Source organism: Rhineura floridana, chromosome 1, assembly GCF_030035675.1.
Source record: "Rhineura floridana isolate rRhiFlo1 chromosome 1, rRhiFlo1.hap2, whole genome shotgun sequence".
NCBI classification, from domain to species: domain Eukaryota; kingdom Metazoa; phylum Chordata; class Lepidosauria; order Squamata; family Rhineuridae; genus Rhineura; species Rhineura floridana.
This window is the reverse complement of record NC_084480.1, coordinates 293,688,698-293,709,371: the sequence shown is the minus strand read 5'-3', so window position 1 is coordinate 293,709,371 and position 20,674 is coordinate 293,688,698. Positions and strand designations below refer to the sequence as shown.

The window sequence follows — 20,674 nt, the reverse complement described above, 5'->3', positions numbered from 1 at the left end:
TGTGTTTCAGTTCTCATCTTGTTTTGGAAGGTGCAAATTAGGTGATAAATTAGGCCTTAAATGAGAACCAGATCAAATGTTCTCCCACATCCCTGGTCATGGCCGCAGTATCCAAGACCTCTGCAGCTTCCACCATAAGCCTTACTAAGCTGTCCAGCCTTTGTGTTGATATCCTGGGCGCTGCTTGTAGCTTAAGCCACTTGCTCCTCAGAGGAAAAGTAGAGTTCAAATGTGATTAAACTAAAATTTTAAAAATAATTGTCTTGGTTGGAGTTAGAGATCGTGATAGGCCACAGGAAAGGAGAAAGTGTTTTAGGTACATTTGGTTAGACCTCTTCTGTCTGGAAGACATGAAAAATCCAGTGTTAATGCTCAAGTGTTAGCTCAACCAGTGGATTACCTCTTCAAGGTTCTTCCCAGCTCATGAAGGGGGCACAGCCTGGGACAGGTAGCTAGGCCAGAGGAAAATATATGGGTTTGTGGGGCATGGATACTTGTCAGTATAAGACCTCCATCATTAGAAGACTTGGAATTTCGTTCTGCTTGGATGAGATACTTTGATGGTCATCAAGGGCTATCGTATGTAGAGCACATTGTGGTGTTTAACCTCAAGATTATAAGAATATAAATAATCACCATAGTTCCTTAACCCTGGTCACAAAGTTTCAAGAGGACAAAACAGAACAAAATTTAAATTGTGGTTATTTTCAAACTTTAAAAGCATAAAGCAGAACAAAGGAGAAAACTGATATTTTTCTAACAATGTGGTGTGTATCAGTGGCTTTGTTTTAGTTGTTTTCAAAATTCCATTAAAAGAGCTCTACATTTCTTTTTTCTTGTAGCACCTCACTCTCTACCGCTTACCCCAGTCAACAGAAGACAATATAAATATCTTAATAGGCATATGAAAGTTGCTTAGGCTATAGCTTTGGCGAATCTCCAAGGCAAGCTGAACTTTCAGTTAAGTGAGCATTAAGCACTGAGAATGGCTCTGTGCCTGAGTTTAGTGTCCTAAGTTGATATGCAGATGGTATTATTAAATAGTGAGAACTCCTCAATGGATCATCTGATAAACTCATGTATAATCTATGATTATACAAAATTTTTATATATTTCACCCTTGTTTCAAGGAATGTAAAAGTGTCTCAAATATAGTTCTGAACCCAGTGTCCCATCTAGGAAATTTAAAGGACCAGAAATTCTTAGCTTCAGTAGAAAAACTGCATCATGTGTCTTAAGTCCATCTTCTGGACTTGGACTGAATGCCTTCAATATGACTGGCCCAAATTATTTGTACAAAATAATAGTGGGCTTCCCCGCTGCCCAATCCACTTTATGACTCCAAGGGGCCATCAAGACGACCTGCCCTGGGTCAACCCAGAGACCACCTGTTCCATCTCACAGCCACTCCTGAATAAGTTTGGGGGCAGAGCTAATGTTAAATCTGGTTTTTAAAAAAACCCTAATTAAACATACATCCAGGAGGGGGTCATTGCATGTCCTTTCCACACTCCCAACTAAGAGTGGGGGTCAAAGACTTGAACCAAATGCAATAAGTAGTTCTGTTGTTCTGGTTCTGTGGATGCCTCACATTTGGGCTCTCTAGAGCATAACCAAGTTTGATGAGATGTGGTAAGTTTAAAGCAGGAAGTGTGAGGTTGTGCATCTACATTAGGAATGGGGGACCTGCAGCTCTCCAGATATTGCTGGACTCCAGTTCCCATCAAGCCCAGCCATATGGGCAATGGAATAGTTTGGTGTGGTGGGAGTTGTAGTCCAGCAACATCTGCAGGACCACAGGTTCCCCACCCCTGAGCTGCATGAAAACACCCATCTCAGTTCAATAAATACAGTTCTCCACATTTTGTCCCCATTCCTCTTGCAACTCTTACCTCTGCTGGAAATATCAACATTCAGAGCCAATCTGAATTTTTCATATTTCTCCAAGGTCTTCATGAGTGTCTAAAATTGACTGAGAGGTGTGTGCTAACATTTGAAAGGATTGTCTACAATGTCATATGTGACATCTGTGAAAACAAAGCAATCAGTGATAGGAAACTGTCTATCCAGTGCAGCAAAGATTCTTCTAGAAGATTTTTGCATATCCCAAATTAACTGTAAAGAATGTAATTATGCAAATTTACTCATGAGAACTCTTGTTGACATCAGTGCATCATCTCTCAGGAGATTTGCACACTTCCATATGCATGCAACTTCCATCTGAAATACATCACTAATTGGACTATTTTTACACTATGTTCCTGCATTTAATGTTGACACTTGCCATGTACCTGACAAACTCAGGTCTGCACAGATAAGTGGGCTATAAGTTGCACGTCATAGCTCAACATCCTGTTAAATGTTGAAGTGTGCTTCTCTTAAAATGGCAGTGGTTAAGGTGTTGGATTATGACCTGGGATACCAGGGTTCAAATCCCCACACAGCCATGAAACTCACTGGGTGACCTTGGGGCAGTCACTGCCTCTCAGCCTCAGAGGAAGGCAATGGTAAACCCTCTCTGAATACCGCTTACCATGAAAACCCTAGTCATAGGGTCGCCATAAGTCAGAATCGACTTAAAGGCAGTCTGTTTCCATTTCCAACACAGTATACTGAAGGAATGGCCAACATAAAATAGACACCTGATCCTTAAGCGAAATAAGCAGCAACCTGGCTCTACATAATGCTCCCTTGCCCTGATCATGCTCAAGCCATGCATGCAAAATTGACATTGAACTTTGCAATTACAGCATAACACATAGGAAGTGTTCAGCATCAGTCACATTAACAAGATTATGTAAAGTATTACAATGTAGTGAGGTATGCAAATCCTGAGACCAGTGGGACTTTTCTATGGTTCTGTTTCTGAATGGTTCTGTAAAGACATCTTATCAAAGTCACAGATATAGGAAGGCAGACAGGGAGACAGGAGCCCTTCAGCTGATTGCAATGTGATTTGATCGCAGGACTTTTGCAATATTGGTCCCGAAAACCTTTGGGTCCTAAAAAGATCTGCATAGTATGCTTTCAGTTTTGTGGCATGCATGACCACAGGATGTGAGGCCCATGAGCACTGGCATTGGGGGGTGTGACTAATCAGCACAATCCTGCTCTCCATGTATGCCTTGAAAACTTGCAGTGAGCAGCACTAATGTAAAATAGCACATAGAATCTTATATGTTGTGCTCAGAAATAAACCCCATGTTTTCAGTGGAGCTTACACACGTTACAGAACTGCAACCTGGAGCCTCCGTACAGAGCTTCAGTCTGTAGACTGAACCCAGTTTGATCCATTGTTTGTTTCCTGAATAAAAAGCCATTAGTGGGAAACTAGATCCAGCAGGTGAGCCGGATCCTTATCTCCACCCACCCTGTGGGCTAGGTTTAACAGATGGGTGGGGCCATCCACCTATCAGTCACCTGACATCACACTGATGTCAGGTGACCTGTTTTTGCCTGAGCAACTTGAAACCAAATAGTGAGGGGTGAAGAGGCACAGCATGTTGCAAGCCCTGACAATCAGCTGATTGGTGGGTTTTGCACATGGCTGTACAGGTGTCAATGATCAGCAGTACCCACAAAAACCCTTTTGACCCAGCAGTATTTTTACCTGCCCCACACCTGATGTCATATATGATGGCAGATGGGCATGGCTTTGCTGAAACAGCCTGGCAAACCAAATGGGGAGGCTTGGTGCTTCTAATTATAAGGCCCACAGAGATCTCTCCCCAGTTGCTTTAAGCCATCCTAAAAATCAAAGCCTCTACCATTAAATCCCTTCTCTCCAACTGCAGAGGTGTAGGTGTCAGAATTAGTGATGAAAGCCACTCTGCACATGCTTAAAGGTGTTCATGACTTTACAGGGCAGGACTGAAAACAGATTCTAAGATTACTCCTTGTGGCAAAACTTCCACTTTTTTTGGACTGCAATCCGATGCCCACTTATTTACTTACTTATTACACTTATTTACCACCCCATAGCCGAAGCTCTCTGGGTGGTTTACAGCTTACTTGGGAGTAAATCCCACTGAATTCAATGGGGCTTACTTCAGAGTAGACATGTATATGTTTGTACTCTTAATTGGGGCTGGAAGTTAGCAGAGCAAACTCTGAACATAATGATATTAAGTAAAAAATAACAGGCTGCTGCTTTGAATATTGTAAACCATGGCACACAGATTTTTCATCAGCTAATCAATGATACAGACTGTCAATGGATTTTACTATTGCTTGCTGAAGATATGGATTTGTTTAGACCTTTGCTTTGGGACTGAATGAGCCATCTGCTTATGTCCTCTGTGAGTAATTGGAAAGGCAGAGCAGATGTTTCTGGGTTTCCAAGAGAGTTGTAAAGCATCATAGCAGCTGATGCTCCTTTTATCTCCAAGGATAGGAAGGGAAGCACCTTGTTTCTGATTCCTAAGCCGATATTGGGACAGAATCTCCAGCAAGCTGCTTTAACTCACATTTGTATGCAAGCAAATTTGAATTTGAATTGCAGGGCAGATCCTACACATGGCTTCTCAGAAGCAAGCCCCACTGAGTTCAATGGGACTTACTCCCAGATACACGTATATAAGCCTGCCGTCTCAGTTACGGATGCATTTGAATTTATAACATTAAAAAAACCCAGAGTGCACAGGTCTACTAGCCATTGCCAATCCAGAGAGAGCCATGTGGTTAGAGTCTCCTTTGAGTCCAGGGGTAGGGAACCTTTTTCAGCCCAAGGGCCACATTCCCTTATAGACGATCTTCCAAGGGCCACATGCCAGAGGGATAATCGGGCAGAGCAATGAATGAATTTTACCTTTTATAGTAGGCTAGTTTCTACAGATGCTCGCACTCCCCTCTGTAGCTTCCAGCAAGGCAAGCAAGAAGCATTATCAGAGTTCAAGCACACATTCCAGCCAAGCAAAAATACCTGAGGAGGTGGCAAAGCTGGGACGATATGTGGCCTGCTGTGAGTCCTGAGGGTCAAACAGAAAGGCCTGAAGGCATCTGGTTCCTGGAACAGAGATTCTCCATTCCTGTTCTAGTCCACGAAAGCTTGTTACAACACTGTTAGTTTTCATGATGCCATAAGGCAGTTGTTTTTGCTGCCGCAGGACTATCCCTCCAAAAATGAGTATCACATGTCCATTGATTGTTTATGGACCTTAAAAGAGGTGTAGTCACAGGAACACAGGAAGCTGCCTTATAGTGTCACACTGTTGGTCCATCTAGCTCAGTACTGTTTGCACTGACTGGCAGCAATTTTCTGCAGGTTTTCAGACAGGGGGCATTCTGAGCTCTACCTAGAGATGCGAGGGATCGAACTTGAGGCCTTCTGTGTGCAAACTAGATGCTCTACCTCTGAAGTATGGCCCCTGCCCCTAAAGTCAACAGAGCTGCATACCCACCATACATTTAAAGCACATCCACTACCTCCCTCCCAAAAGAATCTTGGGAACTGTAATTAAAGTGTGCCAGGAATTGTAGCTCTGTGAGGAAGAAACTACAGTTCCCAGGGTTCTTGGGAGGGGGGGATGTGCTTTCAATATATGGTGCGTACACCGTCTGAGAAGCAATCAACAGACTGTCTCGTTAGCTTTTGATGAGTATCTTAGGGTGATCTCTCATGACATTAGACCTCATGGACATCCAATGGAGCTGAATGCTAGAAGATTTGGGACAGAAAAAAGAAAGTCCTTCTTCGCACAGTGCATAGGTAAGCTATGGAACCTGTTCCCATAAGAGGCAGTGATGGCCACCAGCCTAGAGGGCTTTAAAAGAGGATTTGACAAATTCATGGAGGATAAGGCAATCAGTGGCTACGTGCCATGATGGCTATGTTCTACCTCCACAATCAGAGGCAGTATGCTTATGAATACCAGTTGCTGGAAACCACAGGAGAAGAAAGTGCTCTTGCACTCAGGTCCTGCTTGGGGACTTCCCATTGGGGCATCTGATTGGCCACAGTGAGAACAGGATGCTGGACTAGATGGGCCACTAGCCCAATCCAGCAAGCTCTTATGTTCTTAAAAATACAGCAGTAATAAAAGAGTCAAAAAACAAGAGGAGGCTACAAACATTAAAGATGTGTTAAGGTTAGGATTGCCAGCCAGGCTCAGGGCCTGAGAATGATTCTGTATCTTTAAAAGAAGAGAAAATTCAAGGTTTTCTTGCAACACTGTAATGGGAAAAACCACAAGGTAAAATTCTCCCTTCCCCCTGCACAACTTCTCAACCAAGACGACTTCTGTATCTTTAATAGGGAGAATTTCACTGTGTGGTTTTTCCCATTACAGTGTTGCAAGAAAACCTGCACTTGGCTGAATTTTCTCTTCTCTTAAAGATACAAAATCATTCTCAGGCCCTGAGCAGGGCAACCCTAGTTAAGGTAGGTGTTCTCACTTGCTGCTATCATAATTCAGATATTGTCATCATAAAAACTAAACTATCATTTTACTTGGGTATTAGACTAGCACAGTGGGGAGCTGTGAATGCTGCCAGATTCCAATCGTAAAGTTCATAATGAACTTGGCGAGATCCACTTCCACAAAAACATTCAAAAGAATCAGGCTGCAAGGCTGCCATCCTGGGCATTTTTCCTTAAGAAGTTAAGGTCCACCACACTCATCGGGTTGCATCCAGACTTCAGAGTCTGAATTCAGTGGGTCTGCTCCAAGTTTGACTAAGGACACATCCAGACAGTTGCTATTTTGCAACTAATTTTGGGATTCACTTGCATATAGGCAAATTGACGTTGCACAATTGAAGTGGGATTTGGTGCTATAAAATGGAAATGGGCTGTCTTCAAGTCGATCCTGACTTATGGCGACCCTATGAATAAGCCTCCAAGACTTTTTGTGGTAAGGAAGGTGACAGGAAATGCACTGGAAAGTGTGGAATTAACAACTACTTGACACACGGGGGTATCCTATGATCACCCTGCAAACAAATTGGAATGAATGTTCAATAAACAGCCAGCTTTGTATAACCTCCTGAACAGTAGTGTAGTGGCAAATTCAGAAGTGCAGGATCCCTTCATGATAGTCACAGCCATGCCCCTCTCTGTTTTTTGGCTGCTAGTTTGAGTATGGGATCCTTGTTAATGCCTTCTCCCATAACAACAGACATCCCTAGGAGCCAATAAAGCAAAAAAGAGTGTTAGCTACTGAAAAGAGTCTTCTCAGTGGCCAACTCACCTCCTTTCACTCTGATTGGCTCCAATTAGCAGGAAAGGACAATGAAGCATGTTAGAAGATTCACCTTAGCGGCTAACTAACACGCTCCCCTTTCATGTTAATTGGCTTATAGGATGCTGGAAACATAGGAACCCTGCTGGGACTCTGCTCCCAAAAACATAAGGGGTCTAAGATAACTACACCCCTGCTCCTGGCAAACACTATGCAAACAAATCAGGAGGCATGCTCAATAAACAGGTCATGCAGAAGTGACAAGTCTGAGTCCCATTGGTTTCAGTGGGTCTCCTCCCACAGGCACAACTAGGTCTGGGCCCCACTGATTTCAAAGGGGCCTTCTCTATTCATGACCAAATCTGGATCCAACCCACTGAAGCTTACTTCCAAGTAAGCATGTAGGCCATCGGGCTGTCAAACTACCAAGTGCTCAGGAAACAAACTTTTTGCAAAGGCTCGTCTGTTTTTGCAGCTTGTGCGCCCGAACTTCTCCGCTTTGGAAAGGCTCTTCCCTTCGTAGCCCCGTAGCCGCCCACTCCAGGATCTTTAAAAGCCGCACCGGGCTAGTAAGCTCCACTCTCCTCTTCTCTCCCCACTCTCCTCTTCTCTCCCCACTCTCCGGTCACCTCGGAGAGGCGCTCTGATTTGTTTCGCTGCCGGCTCACGTGACTAGCCAAGAAGCCGCCCTCGAAACGCACCGCAGAAGTTGGTGAGCCGGCGGCGCCGGCGGCAGAGTGCGCGTGTGCGCTGAGATGCGCGGAGCTCGCAATATTCCTACCTTTAAAGCCAAGCGCCAGCCGGGGTTGGAGGAAAGCAGTGAGTGCTTTGTTAGCGTAGTAGCCCAGATGTGCCCAGGGCAGCAAGAGGGGAGGCAGGTAAGCGAGGAGGCGCGTGATAGTTTTTGAACCGTGATGAGAATGCATGCTTAAATGGAAGAGCTTGTATAATTTCAACACATCAGAGTTGCTTGTTATGTGGCGCTCTTGGGTTTTTGCCTATGTATTTCGCTTTGACAGCCCACTCCTAGGCATGTTTACTCGGAAGCAAGCTTCTGTGTTCAATGGGACTTACCCCTAGGCAAGTGTACGTGAGATCGTACGCTCATATATCTTTAGGATCCTGCAGTTTCTGTTGCTGTTGTTATGTGCCTTCAAGTCGATTTTGACTTATGGCGACCCTGTGAATCAGTGACCTCCAAGAGCATCTGTTGTGAAGAGTATCCAAAATGCAGTCTCTAGTGTCATTGATTTTTTTTTTTTTTTAAGTATTGGAAAACCACATGCTCTTGAGATGAATGGATATACAATCTCCTTTGGGCTGAAATCCTAAGCATGCTTACCAAGACAGTAAGTTCTATTAAAATCAGTAGAACTTGCTTCTGAGTAAAACGCATAGGATTGTGGTGCGTGCCAGTGAATCACTATTGACTTGTTGGTGTTTCCTGCTGAATTGTTTCACAGTTGTCTGCCATAAACCTGTAATACTCTGTAGGTACCAGTGGCAGATTTTAACCTCCTTAAGGAAATGAAACAAAACAAAATTGGAAATTTCTATCCAATTTTGCCACATATTTTACTGATGAATCATCATCAGGGTTGATATAACTTGATTAAATATGTTAATTTAAATATTAAGTATGGGATATGTTGATAAAATGTACATTTATATTATACTTACATAATTGGAGTGATAATAACAATATTGTGCTCTATTATTTAGTGTTCAATAGTTGTAATGGTGATGAATGAAGTATTTAATGTTGCACTAAGTGCTGGACATAGTAACGCACCCAAACAAAAGAACGGCTCCACAAATAAAGAGAGGCTGTAAAGGACTAATTAAAATAAATAAGTCACTTTTAAAAGTGCCAATGGAGCCAAGAATAACGGAACAATCCGATGTATATTTACATGGAAGAAAAAAGACCCATTGCGTTCATTGGGGCTTACCCCCAGGTAAGTGCACAGGGGATTGCTGCCTAAATATGGAAATGGAAAACTGCCTCATATTGAATAAAACTCTAAAGAAGAAATCTAACAAGCTTACAGCCAGACTAATAGCCAGGGCCATTCATTTAATTACCAGCCAGGAGAAGCAGTGATCATGAGCTACCTCCTTTCTTTCCAATCACAAGGGATGGTTTAGCAGTTTCAAGAGATCAGGAGGGGCTAAATGGCTCTGGTCATCCCTAAATGTCAAGGTGTGTAACTGCTCTGTAGTTGTACTTTTAGTGAAGCATTTTCCAGAAATGGCTTTGGGTTCAGAATAATAATTGGAAGGATGGTCATTGTTGTTAGTCAGGCAAGTAGCCGCCAGATAAGGTGCCTTGGTTTTTTTTACATCTGGTGGGATGTACAAGCTCCAAGACAGAAGATGTAGTAGGGGAGAGATGGTGGGGAAAAGGTGACCCTCCTGCTGTTATTAGACTCCAACTCCCATCAGCCCCAGCCAGGATGGCCAATGGTCAGAGACGATGGGAGTTGCAGTTTGGTAATATCTGGAGGGCTACAGGTTCCCCGTTCCTGTTGTAGTGGAAAGAGTGCAGGACTTCAATCCCATGAAGCTGATCTTGGGCCAGTTCATGTCAGGCTAACCTAGTCTGCTATTTAGTTGTGAAGATACAACAGGGCAACCTCAGTAATCTTGAGCGCCTTTTTAGACGAAGATACAAACAGAGGTGCTGAATGTAAGGTGAAGGGAGGGAAAAAATCTTTCTGAAGGCATAGAAAGTAATCTTCCTTGAAACCTTCACTTAGATGTCCTCAATATCTGTTACATAGCCTGCAGTCTTATCAAGCCTGGTGTTACAAGATATATGCGGTGGTGGGGGAACCTGACTTTTCTTACTGTTGATGCTGTGTCGGAAATTTAGTCATAAGAAGTTATTTATTTAAGACACTTGCGTCCTGCTTAATCATTAGCATTTCTAAGCAGTATGCATAAAATAAACCATACAAAAAATAAACAGTAAAAATGTATCATAAAACTGAAAGCTACCTTAAAATGCCTGCTGGAACAAGACAGCCTTAGTCTCGTGACTGAAGTTCAACAAGGAGGGGACCTATCTAATCTCAGGTGGGAAGGAGTTCCACAGGCTTGGGCCCATAACACTGAATGCATGGATTCTAGTAATTATAAACTGTGCATTTGAGCCATGAGGGACCACCAACTGAGACTCTCCCAGAAAGAAGTCTCTGTGATTGGGCCGGGGTATAAGGGATGAGGTGGTTCTTTCTTTCTTTCTTTCTTTCTTTATTTATTTATTTATTTATTTATTAGAATATTGGTATACAGCTATTCATAAAAAAAATTAAGTGGTTTACAACAGTCATACAATACACACACAATAAAACCATGTAAAAATTAAATCAAAATTCATTGACTAGCTATTACAGAAATATCCTGGACCTGAGTTGTGAAAGGCCTTGTGACATTAGTTTCACAACTCACATGTTAGGGCTCTGTGGCAGCTTATAATAATCCCTTACCTGTGCCAACCCCCTTCCGATTCTGCATCTAGAGGGAACATATTCTGAAAACTGAATAATGTTTTTATATTTAAAATATTTAGATCTCAAACCTTTCAGTTAGTGTCCAGCTGCTTCTGCTAACTACAGGAGAGGACTGAGAGTACCTACAGCATAGAAGATCCACACCTGAGCCACTTGATATCCTGTTTGACTTTTGCTAACGTATTTCCACAACCATAGTGGCTAGAATACACCCACCCCCCTGTCTTTAAATGAAATCTGCAATTCTTATGATCCTGAAATCAGTGCAGTGCAGTGATGAATGAACCCCATTGCTGCAGCATTGGATACTCCCCAGTACAAATAAACACCCAAGGCAGAGACTGGATATGTGTGAAGGTTAAAATATTATTTATTTATTAGATTTATATCCCACCCTTCCTCCCTGTAGGAGCCCGGGGAGGCAAACAAAAACACTAAAAACATTCTAAAACATCATAAAAACAGACTTTACAATATATTAAAACAAATCATCTTTTAAAACATGTTAAAACAAAACATCTTTTAAAATCTTTTTTTTAAAAAAAAAAGCTTTAAAAACATCTTAAAAAGCAATTCCAACACACGTAGGTACTTTTCGTTACAATTGAGGAAACTACTAATAATTAACTAACAGGCAAAAAACCCCTTGCGGTTTACAATTGTACCTATAGCCAACAGATATTTCTATTGAACTTTAAAAAGCAGAAAAATTGAGCAGCTCTAGTGAATGCACCAGTGGAGCAGGAGACCTGACCTCCTCTCTGAGATATTGTACTGCCCTACAAATTGGTCAAAATTCAAACACCATTTGGGTTGGTCTTTCACAGTCCAATCCACTTCCTGTGTAACTTGGAAGAATTTGGTAACTTGCCTCTGAGCACATAGTATGTGGCCCTTTAGTGTTGTGGCACTAACACTTTGGAATTCCCTCCCCTTACATATTAGACAGGTACTGTCTTTCCTTCTGAAGTACTGAGACCTTATCCCAGCCTGCTTTTGTATTGTAATTGTTTTTTAAAGATGTTTTTAATTTTTATTAGTGTTTTATCTCTTGTTGTTTGCCTCCCTGGGCTTTCTTTAGGAGAAAGGGTGGGATATAAATGTAATAATAAGGACAAATAAATGAATAAATAAAGGTTAATTGTGTTGCCATGTCCCAGGATGAGCTCTCTGACTTAATATGTCCTTTTCTCTAGGAGAGGGAAGGCTGCTGCTGGCAGCTGAAGGATGAAGTCCCCTCCTTGCTGCATGTCCCTTTCTTCTGGGGCATCTGGAGAAGAACTGGATGAGAGCACATCCCTGGGTTCTCTGGAGTCCAGTGTCTTTTGTAGCGAGGAGGAGCCAGGATCCTTGGTGCAGCCGGTGACCCCATCCTTGGACTGCATCACAGTCAACGTGGGAGGTGCTCGCTTTGTGCTGTCCCAGCAAAAGCTGTGCTGCTACCCGGACACTCGGCTGGGCAAGCTGGCTGTAGTAGTATCGGCTGCCCGAGATGTTGCCGCCAGCCTCCTGGATCTCTGCGATGATGCCAACTTGGTGGAGAATGAATATTTCTTCGATCGGAATTCTCAGGCGTTTAGCTACATCCATAATTATTACCAGACGGGCAGGCTACATGTGATGGATCAGCTGTGTGCACTTTCCTTCCTGCAGGAGATTCAGTATTGGGGGCTGGATGAGCTCAGCATCGATTCCTGCTGTAGGGACAGGTGGGTAATTGATGGGCGGTGGGCCAAAATCCAGTAGGGCAACCTTCCCTCCTCCTCCTCCCTGCCCCAGCCTGCAAGTCCATGTAGGAGGTCACCAGGTATGGGAAGGCTGCGCTAGGGTGTCATAGATGAGTTCAGCTAGTTACAGGCTGGGGGGAGAGGGAGGTGAGCCCAGATGAAGGGAATAAAGATGAGGTGGTAGGACGGGTGGCATTGATGTGAATTCCTGCTACATCGACCAGGTAACAGAGGAAAATAGCAGTGACTGGTGATAACCCCTATTGAAGTAACAGGAATAGCGATCCAATAAGGGGTGCCATTGGCTAAGCGCAACACTTTCTCCAGATTTGTTGATTAACAGGGAATGAGGGATGCAAGTGCAATGGCAGAAGGAGGGGTGATGGGGAATTGGGGGTACTGAACCAGGTTGTAGGGATTTTAAACCAGATTATAGGGATAGCAGGAGAGAGAGGGAAGCTCAGCGGCAGAGCATCTGCTTTGCATGCAGAAGGTCCAGCTTCAATCCACGGCATCTCCAGGGAAGGCTGGGAAAGGCTCCCTCTCTGAAACCCTGGGGAGCCACTGCCAGTCAGCGTTGACAGTACTGAGCTAGATGGACCATTGGTGTGACTCGGTATAAGGCAGCTTCCTATGAGGGGGAGGCAGGCCCACATCTACTGGTCTGGATGTCAATTGCCCCACTGGCCCCACCCTTCCCCATTTGGCAAGAGGCCCCTGTGCACATATAGAGATACGTGCACAGGCATTCCATGCAATCAGCTATTCTGTCTGATCAGGGTTCCCACCTGCATTGGGTCTCTCCATATGTACGGCTGAATAAGCACGGGTGCCACTTTCAGCTGATGTGCAAGGCACACATAATTTAGGGAAGCAATGCTTGTGGGGTGCATCAATCTTAGAACCAGCGGGCCAGTATCTCCCCTCCATGTAGTTTCTTTCCTGCTAATATTAATATTAGAAAGAAAATAAGATACACCACAGTGAGAACCACAATCAGAGAGGTTGTCTATGAAAGTTGTTTGCCTCGTGTCTGAAGTGAGCCCACCTAGCCAGATACTGTAGGGGAAAGGCTGTCGTATCTGGGCAGGAATCAGTTCCCAGAAAAGAGTTCTGGGCTGACTAAACTGAACAGCCTGTTGAGAAGCTTCTATCTTGTGAAGAACAGGTTTCAGAGCAAGTCGTAAGATAACGTAAAAAGACTGTGGGAGGACTGCTGTAGGTGCCTTGGCAATTCTTTATCTTCTTCACTGGCTCTTCGAGTTCCCACTTCCTACAGGATATTCTTTCTAAATAAGACCCAACTTACCCTCTATCTTAGAGAGCCAGTGTGGCACAGTGGTTAGAGTGTCGGACTACGACCTGGGAGACCAGGGTTCGAATCCCCACACAGCCATGAAGCGCACAGGGTGACCTTGGGCCAGTCACTGCCTCTCAGCCTCAGAGGAAGGCAATGGGAAACTCCCTCTGAATACCACTTACCATGAAAGCCCTATTCATAGGGTCGCCTTAAGTTGGAATCGACTTGAAGGTACTCCAGTTCCATTTTTACCCTCTATCTTATACAGTGTGGCTGCTGTTGCAAAACTGCTCGCTTTGGTCAATTCCAATCTTGCTTTGGTATGTGTAAATGTAATCCATCATGGATCAAGTGGCTATTTACCATTCTAACTCTTCCCCCTCATGTTATAGCTAAGGATGGGGGAGAATTTTGATTCAGCTTGCATTTAAAGGTGACCCTACCTAATTTGCCTTTACAGCCATCCTTTGAAATTCGCACTTCTCCAAATGTTGCTATGTAGTTCTCCAACCAAGTAATGTATACAAAAATTATTATTATTATTATAAATTTATTTATACCCCGCCTTTCGGCCAAAGGCCCTCAAGGCGGCTTACAAAAAAAATAAACGCAAGTATAAAAATACATCAATGAAAGCAATACAATTTACAAAAATTAAACTAAATAACAAATAACATAATTAAGAATAAAAAATGTCCAGGAAAGAAACTCAGAATTGAAGACCTTGTCTTAAAAAGACACCCATCCTTTTTTTCTGCAATGTTTTGCAGGAAAAATGTGTATGCTAGGGTAAAGTGTGAATATAAAATGCATGTATCGGTGAAAATAACATACAAAAATGTTTGCTTTGCAAAATTTGCTTTGCAAAAATGTGTACAATGCACAAAATTGTTTAGAAAGAGGTGTATAGTAGGAAAAATTCACACTAAAATGCTGATGAATTCTCATGAGGATTTTTATTTTTTTTAAAAAAATTGCAAACTGATGTAGAAATGTGGAGAACTGAATTTAAGACTGGGAATATGAGAAAAGGAGAGAAACTGAAACTGACAGGTTTGCCCATCCCTGCTTTGGACTGCTGGCATGAGAAATATAACTAACACATACGCACACACGGGGGGGGGTGTAATGAGGGAAAGGCACTCTGCACAGAGCTGCCCCCTTTGCCATGACATTTCCTTCCTTCAAAAACAGTTTTGAAAGCTATGCAGTAAAAACTTACCTATGGACACCTCTTAGTATTTCACACCTTCAGCTGAATTGATGCAGAGGTTGAGCAAGTGCTTGTAGGTTAGGCATATCTCTTTCCTAAACTGGGGTGAAGGTTCTCCCTTTCCAATGCACAATTTTCCTGGTTCTCTTTCCCCATATATTATTATTCTATTCACCCATTGTGAAATATTATTCAGAAAGAAGGATCCAAGACACAGCCAGAGTCCTCTGAGGAACACTAATGGACTGATGTAAGGTTGCCCCTTGTCATATTGCTAAGTGGGCTGGCAAGCCTTGCCTTGAAAGAGCTTGCCCCTGGGATTTGTGTATGTATGTTCTAAAGGAGGGGTGGCTAGCCTGTCGCTCTCTATATGTTGATTAACTACAACTCCCATCAACCCTGGCAATTGGCCATGTTGCCTAGGGCTAATGGGAGTTGTAGTCCAACAATCTGGAGGGTCACAGGTTAGCTACCACTGCTTTTAAGGCAAATGTGATAATGTGGCAGGGCTGAGTTGAGGTTCACTTTACGGATGTCACCTTTGGTGATTAAGACTCATACCTCTAACATTTGCAATGGCACATTTTAAACTTTGTAACCCGTCTTTTTGCATCTCTAATGGAAGCTGGTGACAGTGGTGCCGCACAGGAATGTTGCCATGCATGTTTGCATTTTTCGCTGATGATGATGATTTTGAGAATAGCAGTGTAATATTTGTGGTTCACTGCCCTGCACAGGTACTTCAGACGGAAGGAAATAAGCGAAGCTTTGGATATCAAGAGAGATGCTGAAGAGCTAGATGCCGAAGATGAGGAAGAGGATTTCTCTGGGAGCCTCTGCCCCAGTTTCCGGCAGAAGCTTTGGGAGATATTGGAAAAACCTGGGTCTTCTGTAGCTGCCAGGACCTTTGGCACAATCTCCATGGCCTTTGTCATCATCTCTATTGCCAACATGGCCCTGATCTCAGTGGAACCGAGCTGGTTGCCACCACAGATTCTCGAAATCTTGGAGTATGTGTGCATTGCTTGGTTCACGGGAGAGTTTCTCTTGCGCTTCCTGTGTGCACAGAATAGATTCCACTTCATGAGGAATGTAGCTAACATCATAGACCTTCTGGCCATTTTGCCCTTCTATGTCACGCTGATGGTAGAAAGCTTGCGTGGCAGGCAGAGCTCCCAGGACCTGGAAAACATGGGACGTATTGTTCAGGTGTTGAGGCTGCTGAGGGGTCTGCGCATGTTCAAGTTGGGCCGACATTCGACAGGTAAATCCATATGGCGTGGGAATGTTGCTGTTGTTCTACTTGGAGGAGAGCATGAAAGGGGGAATTCTAAGAAACTGAAATGTGAAGCTGACTTACAAATGAGGAGGGGTCCCCAACATGTTCTTGGCTGCCAGGCAAACTCACCGCAGATCCTTCCTCAGCATAATTTCCACAAGTGAGCAGGTGAACATCAAGCCAGATAGTTTAGATGTCATGCTGAAGGTTCAAGGCAGGGATGCACAATCATCCTGCTGCTCGCCCTGAAAAGCTTTCATCCTTTTGGGAGTGTTCAGACTGAATGCTTGCAAAGGCTTGAGCTTTTTGCAAGCATTTCATTTAAACCCTTTGCAAAAACCTCAGAGGCTTGCATTGCACCAGCTCCTCTTTTTCCCACCTTGCACTGGGAAGAGCAAGTGATGGCAGCAGAGGGATCTTTTCCTGCCAAGACTGGGAGCAGCATGACTCTTCGGACTACCCATTCCTGGAAGGAAACTGTTGCAGAACTGGTTGCAGTTCAGTCATGTGACCAGTCTGAAGTGGCATTGTCCAGAAATCATGTGAGTAGCAACATAGGCAGCTGTCTTATACTGAGTTGAGACCATTGGTCCATCTAGCTCTGCATTGACTGGAAGCAGCTCTCTGGGATTTCAGACAGGAATCTTTCCCAGCTCTGCCTGGAGATGCCAAGGATTGACGCTGGGACCTTCTGCATGCAAAGCAGATGCTCTACCACTAAGCTATGGCCCTTCCCCATGCCGCCATCCCCTAATTATCCCTAGCATGGAATTTGCCTTTTTCACAGCTGCTGCACACTGGGCCGACATCCCTTATTGTCTTCTTGCATTTCTTTTGCCAGAGTTTGTGTTCCTTTTTATTTTCTTCATTCGGACAAGACTTCCATTTTCTGAAGGAAGACTTTTTGCCTCTAAGAGCTTCCTTGACTTTGCTCGTTAACCATGCTGGCATCTTGTAGTTACTTGGCATCAATTTCCACTTGCCATAGGTGACAAGGGGAGAATTTATGCAAAGGAAAATAGGGAATAATGCTATTCAGTGCTTGGTAGTTGCAAAAGAAATTTGCTGTTATCCAGGCCTTAGGAAAGGTATTGAAAATAAAACAGCCGATATCATAATGCCGTTGTATAAATCTATGGTGCGGCCGCATTTGGAATACTGTGTACAGTTCTGGTCGCCTCATCTCAAAAAGGATATTATAGAGTTGGAAAAGGTTCAGAAGAGGGCAACCAGAATGATCAAGGGGATGGAGCGACTCCCTTATGAGGAAAGGTTGCAGCATTTGGGGCTTTTTAGTTTAGAGAAAAGGCGGGTCAGAGGAGACATGAGAGAAGTGTATAAAATTATGCATGGCATTGAGAAAGTGGATAGAGAAAAGTTCTTCTCCCTCTCCCATAATACTAGAACTCGTGGACATTCAAAGAAGCTGAATGTTGGAAGATTCAGGACAGACAAAAGGAAGTACTTCTTTACTCAGCGCATAGTTAAACTATGGAATTTGCTCCCACAAGACGCAGTAATGGCCACCAGCTTGAATGACTTTAAAAGAAGATTAGACAAATTCATGGAGGACAGGGCTATCAATGGCTACTAGCCATGATGGCTGTGCTCTGCCACCCTGGTCAGAGGCAGCATGCTTCTGAAAACCAGTTGCTGGAAGCCTCAGGAGGGGAGAGTGTTCTTGCACTCCCAAAGGCATCTGCTTGGCCACTGTTGGAACAGGAAGCTGGACTGGATGAGCCGTTGGCCTGATCCAGCAGGCTGCTCTTATGTTTTACTCCACACATGCAAGGTTTTCACGGTGTTCACATGACTTTTTCCTCATCGTAATGTCATCTCATATTTGTCCCCTGTCCGATCCAAATTTACCGTTTCCACTAGATTCCCCTCCTCCACCAACTATGCTTTTTTTATGAAACGGCTGTAGCTCAGTGGTAGAGCATCTGCTTTGTATGTGGAATGCCCCAGGTGCAATCCCTCGCACCTTCTGGAAGAGCTAGGAAAGATCCCTGCCTTGAACCATGGAGTGCTGCTGCCAGCAGTGTAAACAATACTAATCCTGACAGATTGCTGGGCTGACTTAGTATAGCGTAATTTCCTAGGCTCAACTTAATCGGATTTTTCCATGGAAATGGCAGATCCAGATTAAATAGGGGAAAATATGAGATATTTTGAGGATGACATTATGTGCAAGGTAGTGGAGGGTGGTCCATTAGAGTGAATGGGGCTCTGCCCTCAGCCAGCCATCACCTGCCTGCCTTCTTACTTACAATCAGCCCAGGCGTTGGCACTGCCTGTCAGCTTCCACCTCTTTTAGTTGCCCTTGTAGAGCTTAGCAGGGAGGAAGATGGGGACAAAACTAGAATTAGTGGCCTCCACCTCTCATTTGCTCAGGCTCCAACTATTGTTGGCCTCCCTGCCTTCTGCCCTACCAGTCCCAATGGGCACCAGCCACCATTGGTGGAGGATGTGACCCAAACTGAAATCCTGTCTTGTCTTGCAGGTTTGCGATCCCTTGGGATGACCATTGCACAGTGCTATGAAGAGGTTGGCATGCTCCTGCTTTTCCTCTCTGTGGGCATCTCCATCTTTTCCACAGTGGAGTACTTTGTGGAGCAAGGTGTCCACGGCACAACGTTCACAAGCGTGCCGTGTGCTTGGTGGTGGGCTACGACGTCCATGACGACAGTTGGCTACGGAGACATTAGACCAGACACAACAATGGGCAAGATAGTCGCATTTGTGTGTATATTATCCGGGATCCTTGTCCTGGCTTTGCCGATAGCCATCATCAATGACCGCTTTTCTGCCTGCTACTTTACGCTGAAGATAAAGGAAGCTGCTCTCCGCCAGCGCGAAGCCTTAAAGAAGCTCACAAAGAACATGTCCAGCGATTCCACTATTAACATTAATTTACGAGATATATACGCTCGAAGTGTCATGGATGTGTTGAGGCTAAAAAGCAGAGACAGAACAAGTACTAGGAGCAGTGGTGGAGATGAGTTTTGGTTTTGATTTAAAACAAAACAGTAGCATGCAGGGGAAGCTAATGTAGTACTATCCAGATGTTATTAGATTACAACAGGGGTTCCCAAACTGTGGCCCGTTATCTTCATTCAGGTGGTCTGCAGCAGATCTGGGAAGAGCCATGGGCACAGCAGCTGTGATCAGCAGGCACAGCGGCTGCTCCTTAGAATCTGGCAGTCCACCCAGAAGATGAGCGAGACAGACCGGAGAAGGAGGCACTTGAAAGGGATGGAGAGGATTAGCAGTGAAGTGAAGGGGGGGGCTAGAATTAATGAGTTTGATCTTGATTGAACAAAAACAGCATCATACAGCATCTAGCACAGTGCTACAATTGCTACAACAGGCAGAAAAATCGTTAAGTGATCCACCAAGAGCTTCAGCAATTTTCAAGTGGCCCATGGGAGAAAAGGTTGGGAAAACTGGATTACAACCCCCATCATTCCTTACCATTGGCAACGCTGGCTGGGACCGATGGAAGCTAGAGAGGACCACATTGGCCATCCCTGTTTAAGATGTATGTCTGACAGCCTCGATAATACTGTGTTGAAAACAAGGCTAACCTTTAATATTCTCTGCTAATAAATTTACTTGTTCAAGTTTTAGAGCATATGATGACAACTAGCCTAGCCCAAAGGCTTATTAAAAGCAAAAACTCTCAGGGTACCGACACTCACTCTTAAAATATAGATCTTTCATTGGGATAACATGGCTGATCTGTCTACATAAAATTATATTTCAGTCATTTGGTTATAGCTCTTATGCTTGCTCTAATATGCAAAAAGTAAAGTGTTAGCAAAATGAAAAGTCTTGCGCTACTTTGTTTTATATTATCAAGGGGGTGGTATTTTTTGCATTTAAATGGATCAATGAAAAACTATGCTGTGTAATTTTTCAAAAACATGAAAAGGGGATATACTACTAGATACCTTATGAAAGTTCCATAATTGGTGTCTTCTGTGTTACATTTAATAGCCAGAACAAGAGCTAAGGAGCCTTTACTAATTGCCTTTACAGTGCATCCACACTAACCAATTTTGGGGTTGATTTATGGAGATGGAGAACCTGAGATGCTTTCTGGATATTGTTGACTCAGTGATGATGGAAGTTGTATTCCAACAACATCTGGAGGGCTACGGGTCCCCATCCCTTTTCTAACGCATATCAGAGTGACTTTCACAATGCATATCTGAATCCCCCTTTCTCTTCCCCTCCCCCAATAAAAAGAAAACTCACAACCTAATCCTATGCTTAACTACTGAGGAGTAAGTCCCACATCGTCTAACGGTATTTCATTGCCATGTGTATGCATAGGATTGCAGCTTTAAACTATCAAAACTGGGGCACAGGAGATTGAGAGGGGACTAAGGTCACACCACACCATACATTTAAAGCACGTGGCATCCCTCAAAGGATCCTAGGAACTGTACTTCACAGA

General features: G+C 43.8%; 1 protein-coding gene across 2 annotated transcripts; it reads left to right on the top strand.

Annotated features, from left to right (window-relative positions):
• Window positions 1-7,776: 7,776 nt before the first annotated feature.
• KCNV1 (potassium voltage-gated channel modifier subfamily V member 1) lies at window positions 7,777-20,227 on the top strand. Of its 2 annotated transcripts, none has more exons than XM_061607469.1 (4): window positions 7,777-7,997; window positions 11,890-12,402; window positions 15,671-16,197; window positions 18,716-20,227. In XM_061607469.1, the coding sequence occupies exons 2-4, from the start codon at window positions 11,921-11,923 to the stop codon at window positions 19,225-19,227; spliced, it is 1,521 nt and encodes a 506-aa protein (XP_061463453.1). In that variant the 5' UTR covers window positions 7,777-7,997; window positions 11,890-11,920; the 3' UTR covers window positions 19,228-20,227. The 2 variants fall into 2 exon arrangements, with proteins under 2 accessions (XP_061463453.1, XP_061463452.1); XM_061607468.1 differs by having other exon boundaries at window positions 7,777-8,056.
• The last annotated feature ends 447 nt before the right edge of the window (window positions 20,228-20,674 follow it).

What these genes read in the sequence shown, in the direction of transcription:
- KCNV1 (XM_061607469.1), top strand. Translation starts at nt 11,921, where the DNA reads ATGAAGTCCCCTCCTTGCTGCATGTCCCTTTCTTCTGGGGCATCTGGA. An exon ending in GATTCCTGCTGTAGGGACAG is followed by an intron (nt 12,403 to 15,670) that starts GTGGGTAATTGA and finishes TGCCCTGCACAG; the next exon opens with GTACTTCAGACGGAAGGAAA. An exon ending in GTTGGGCCGACATTCGACAG is followed by an intron (nt 16,198 to 18,715) that starts GTAAATCCATAT and finishes CTTGTCTTGCAG; the next exon opens with GTTTGCGATCCCTTGGGATG.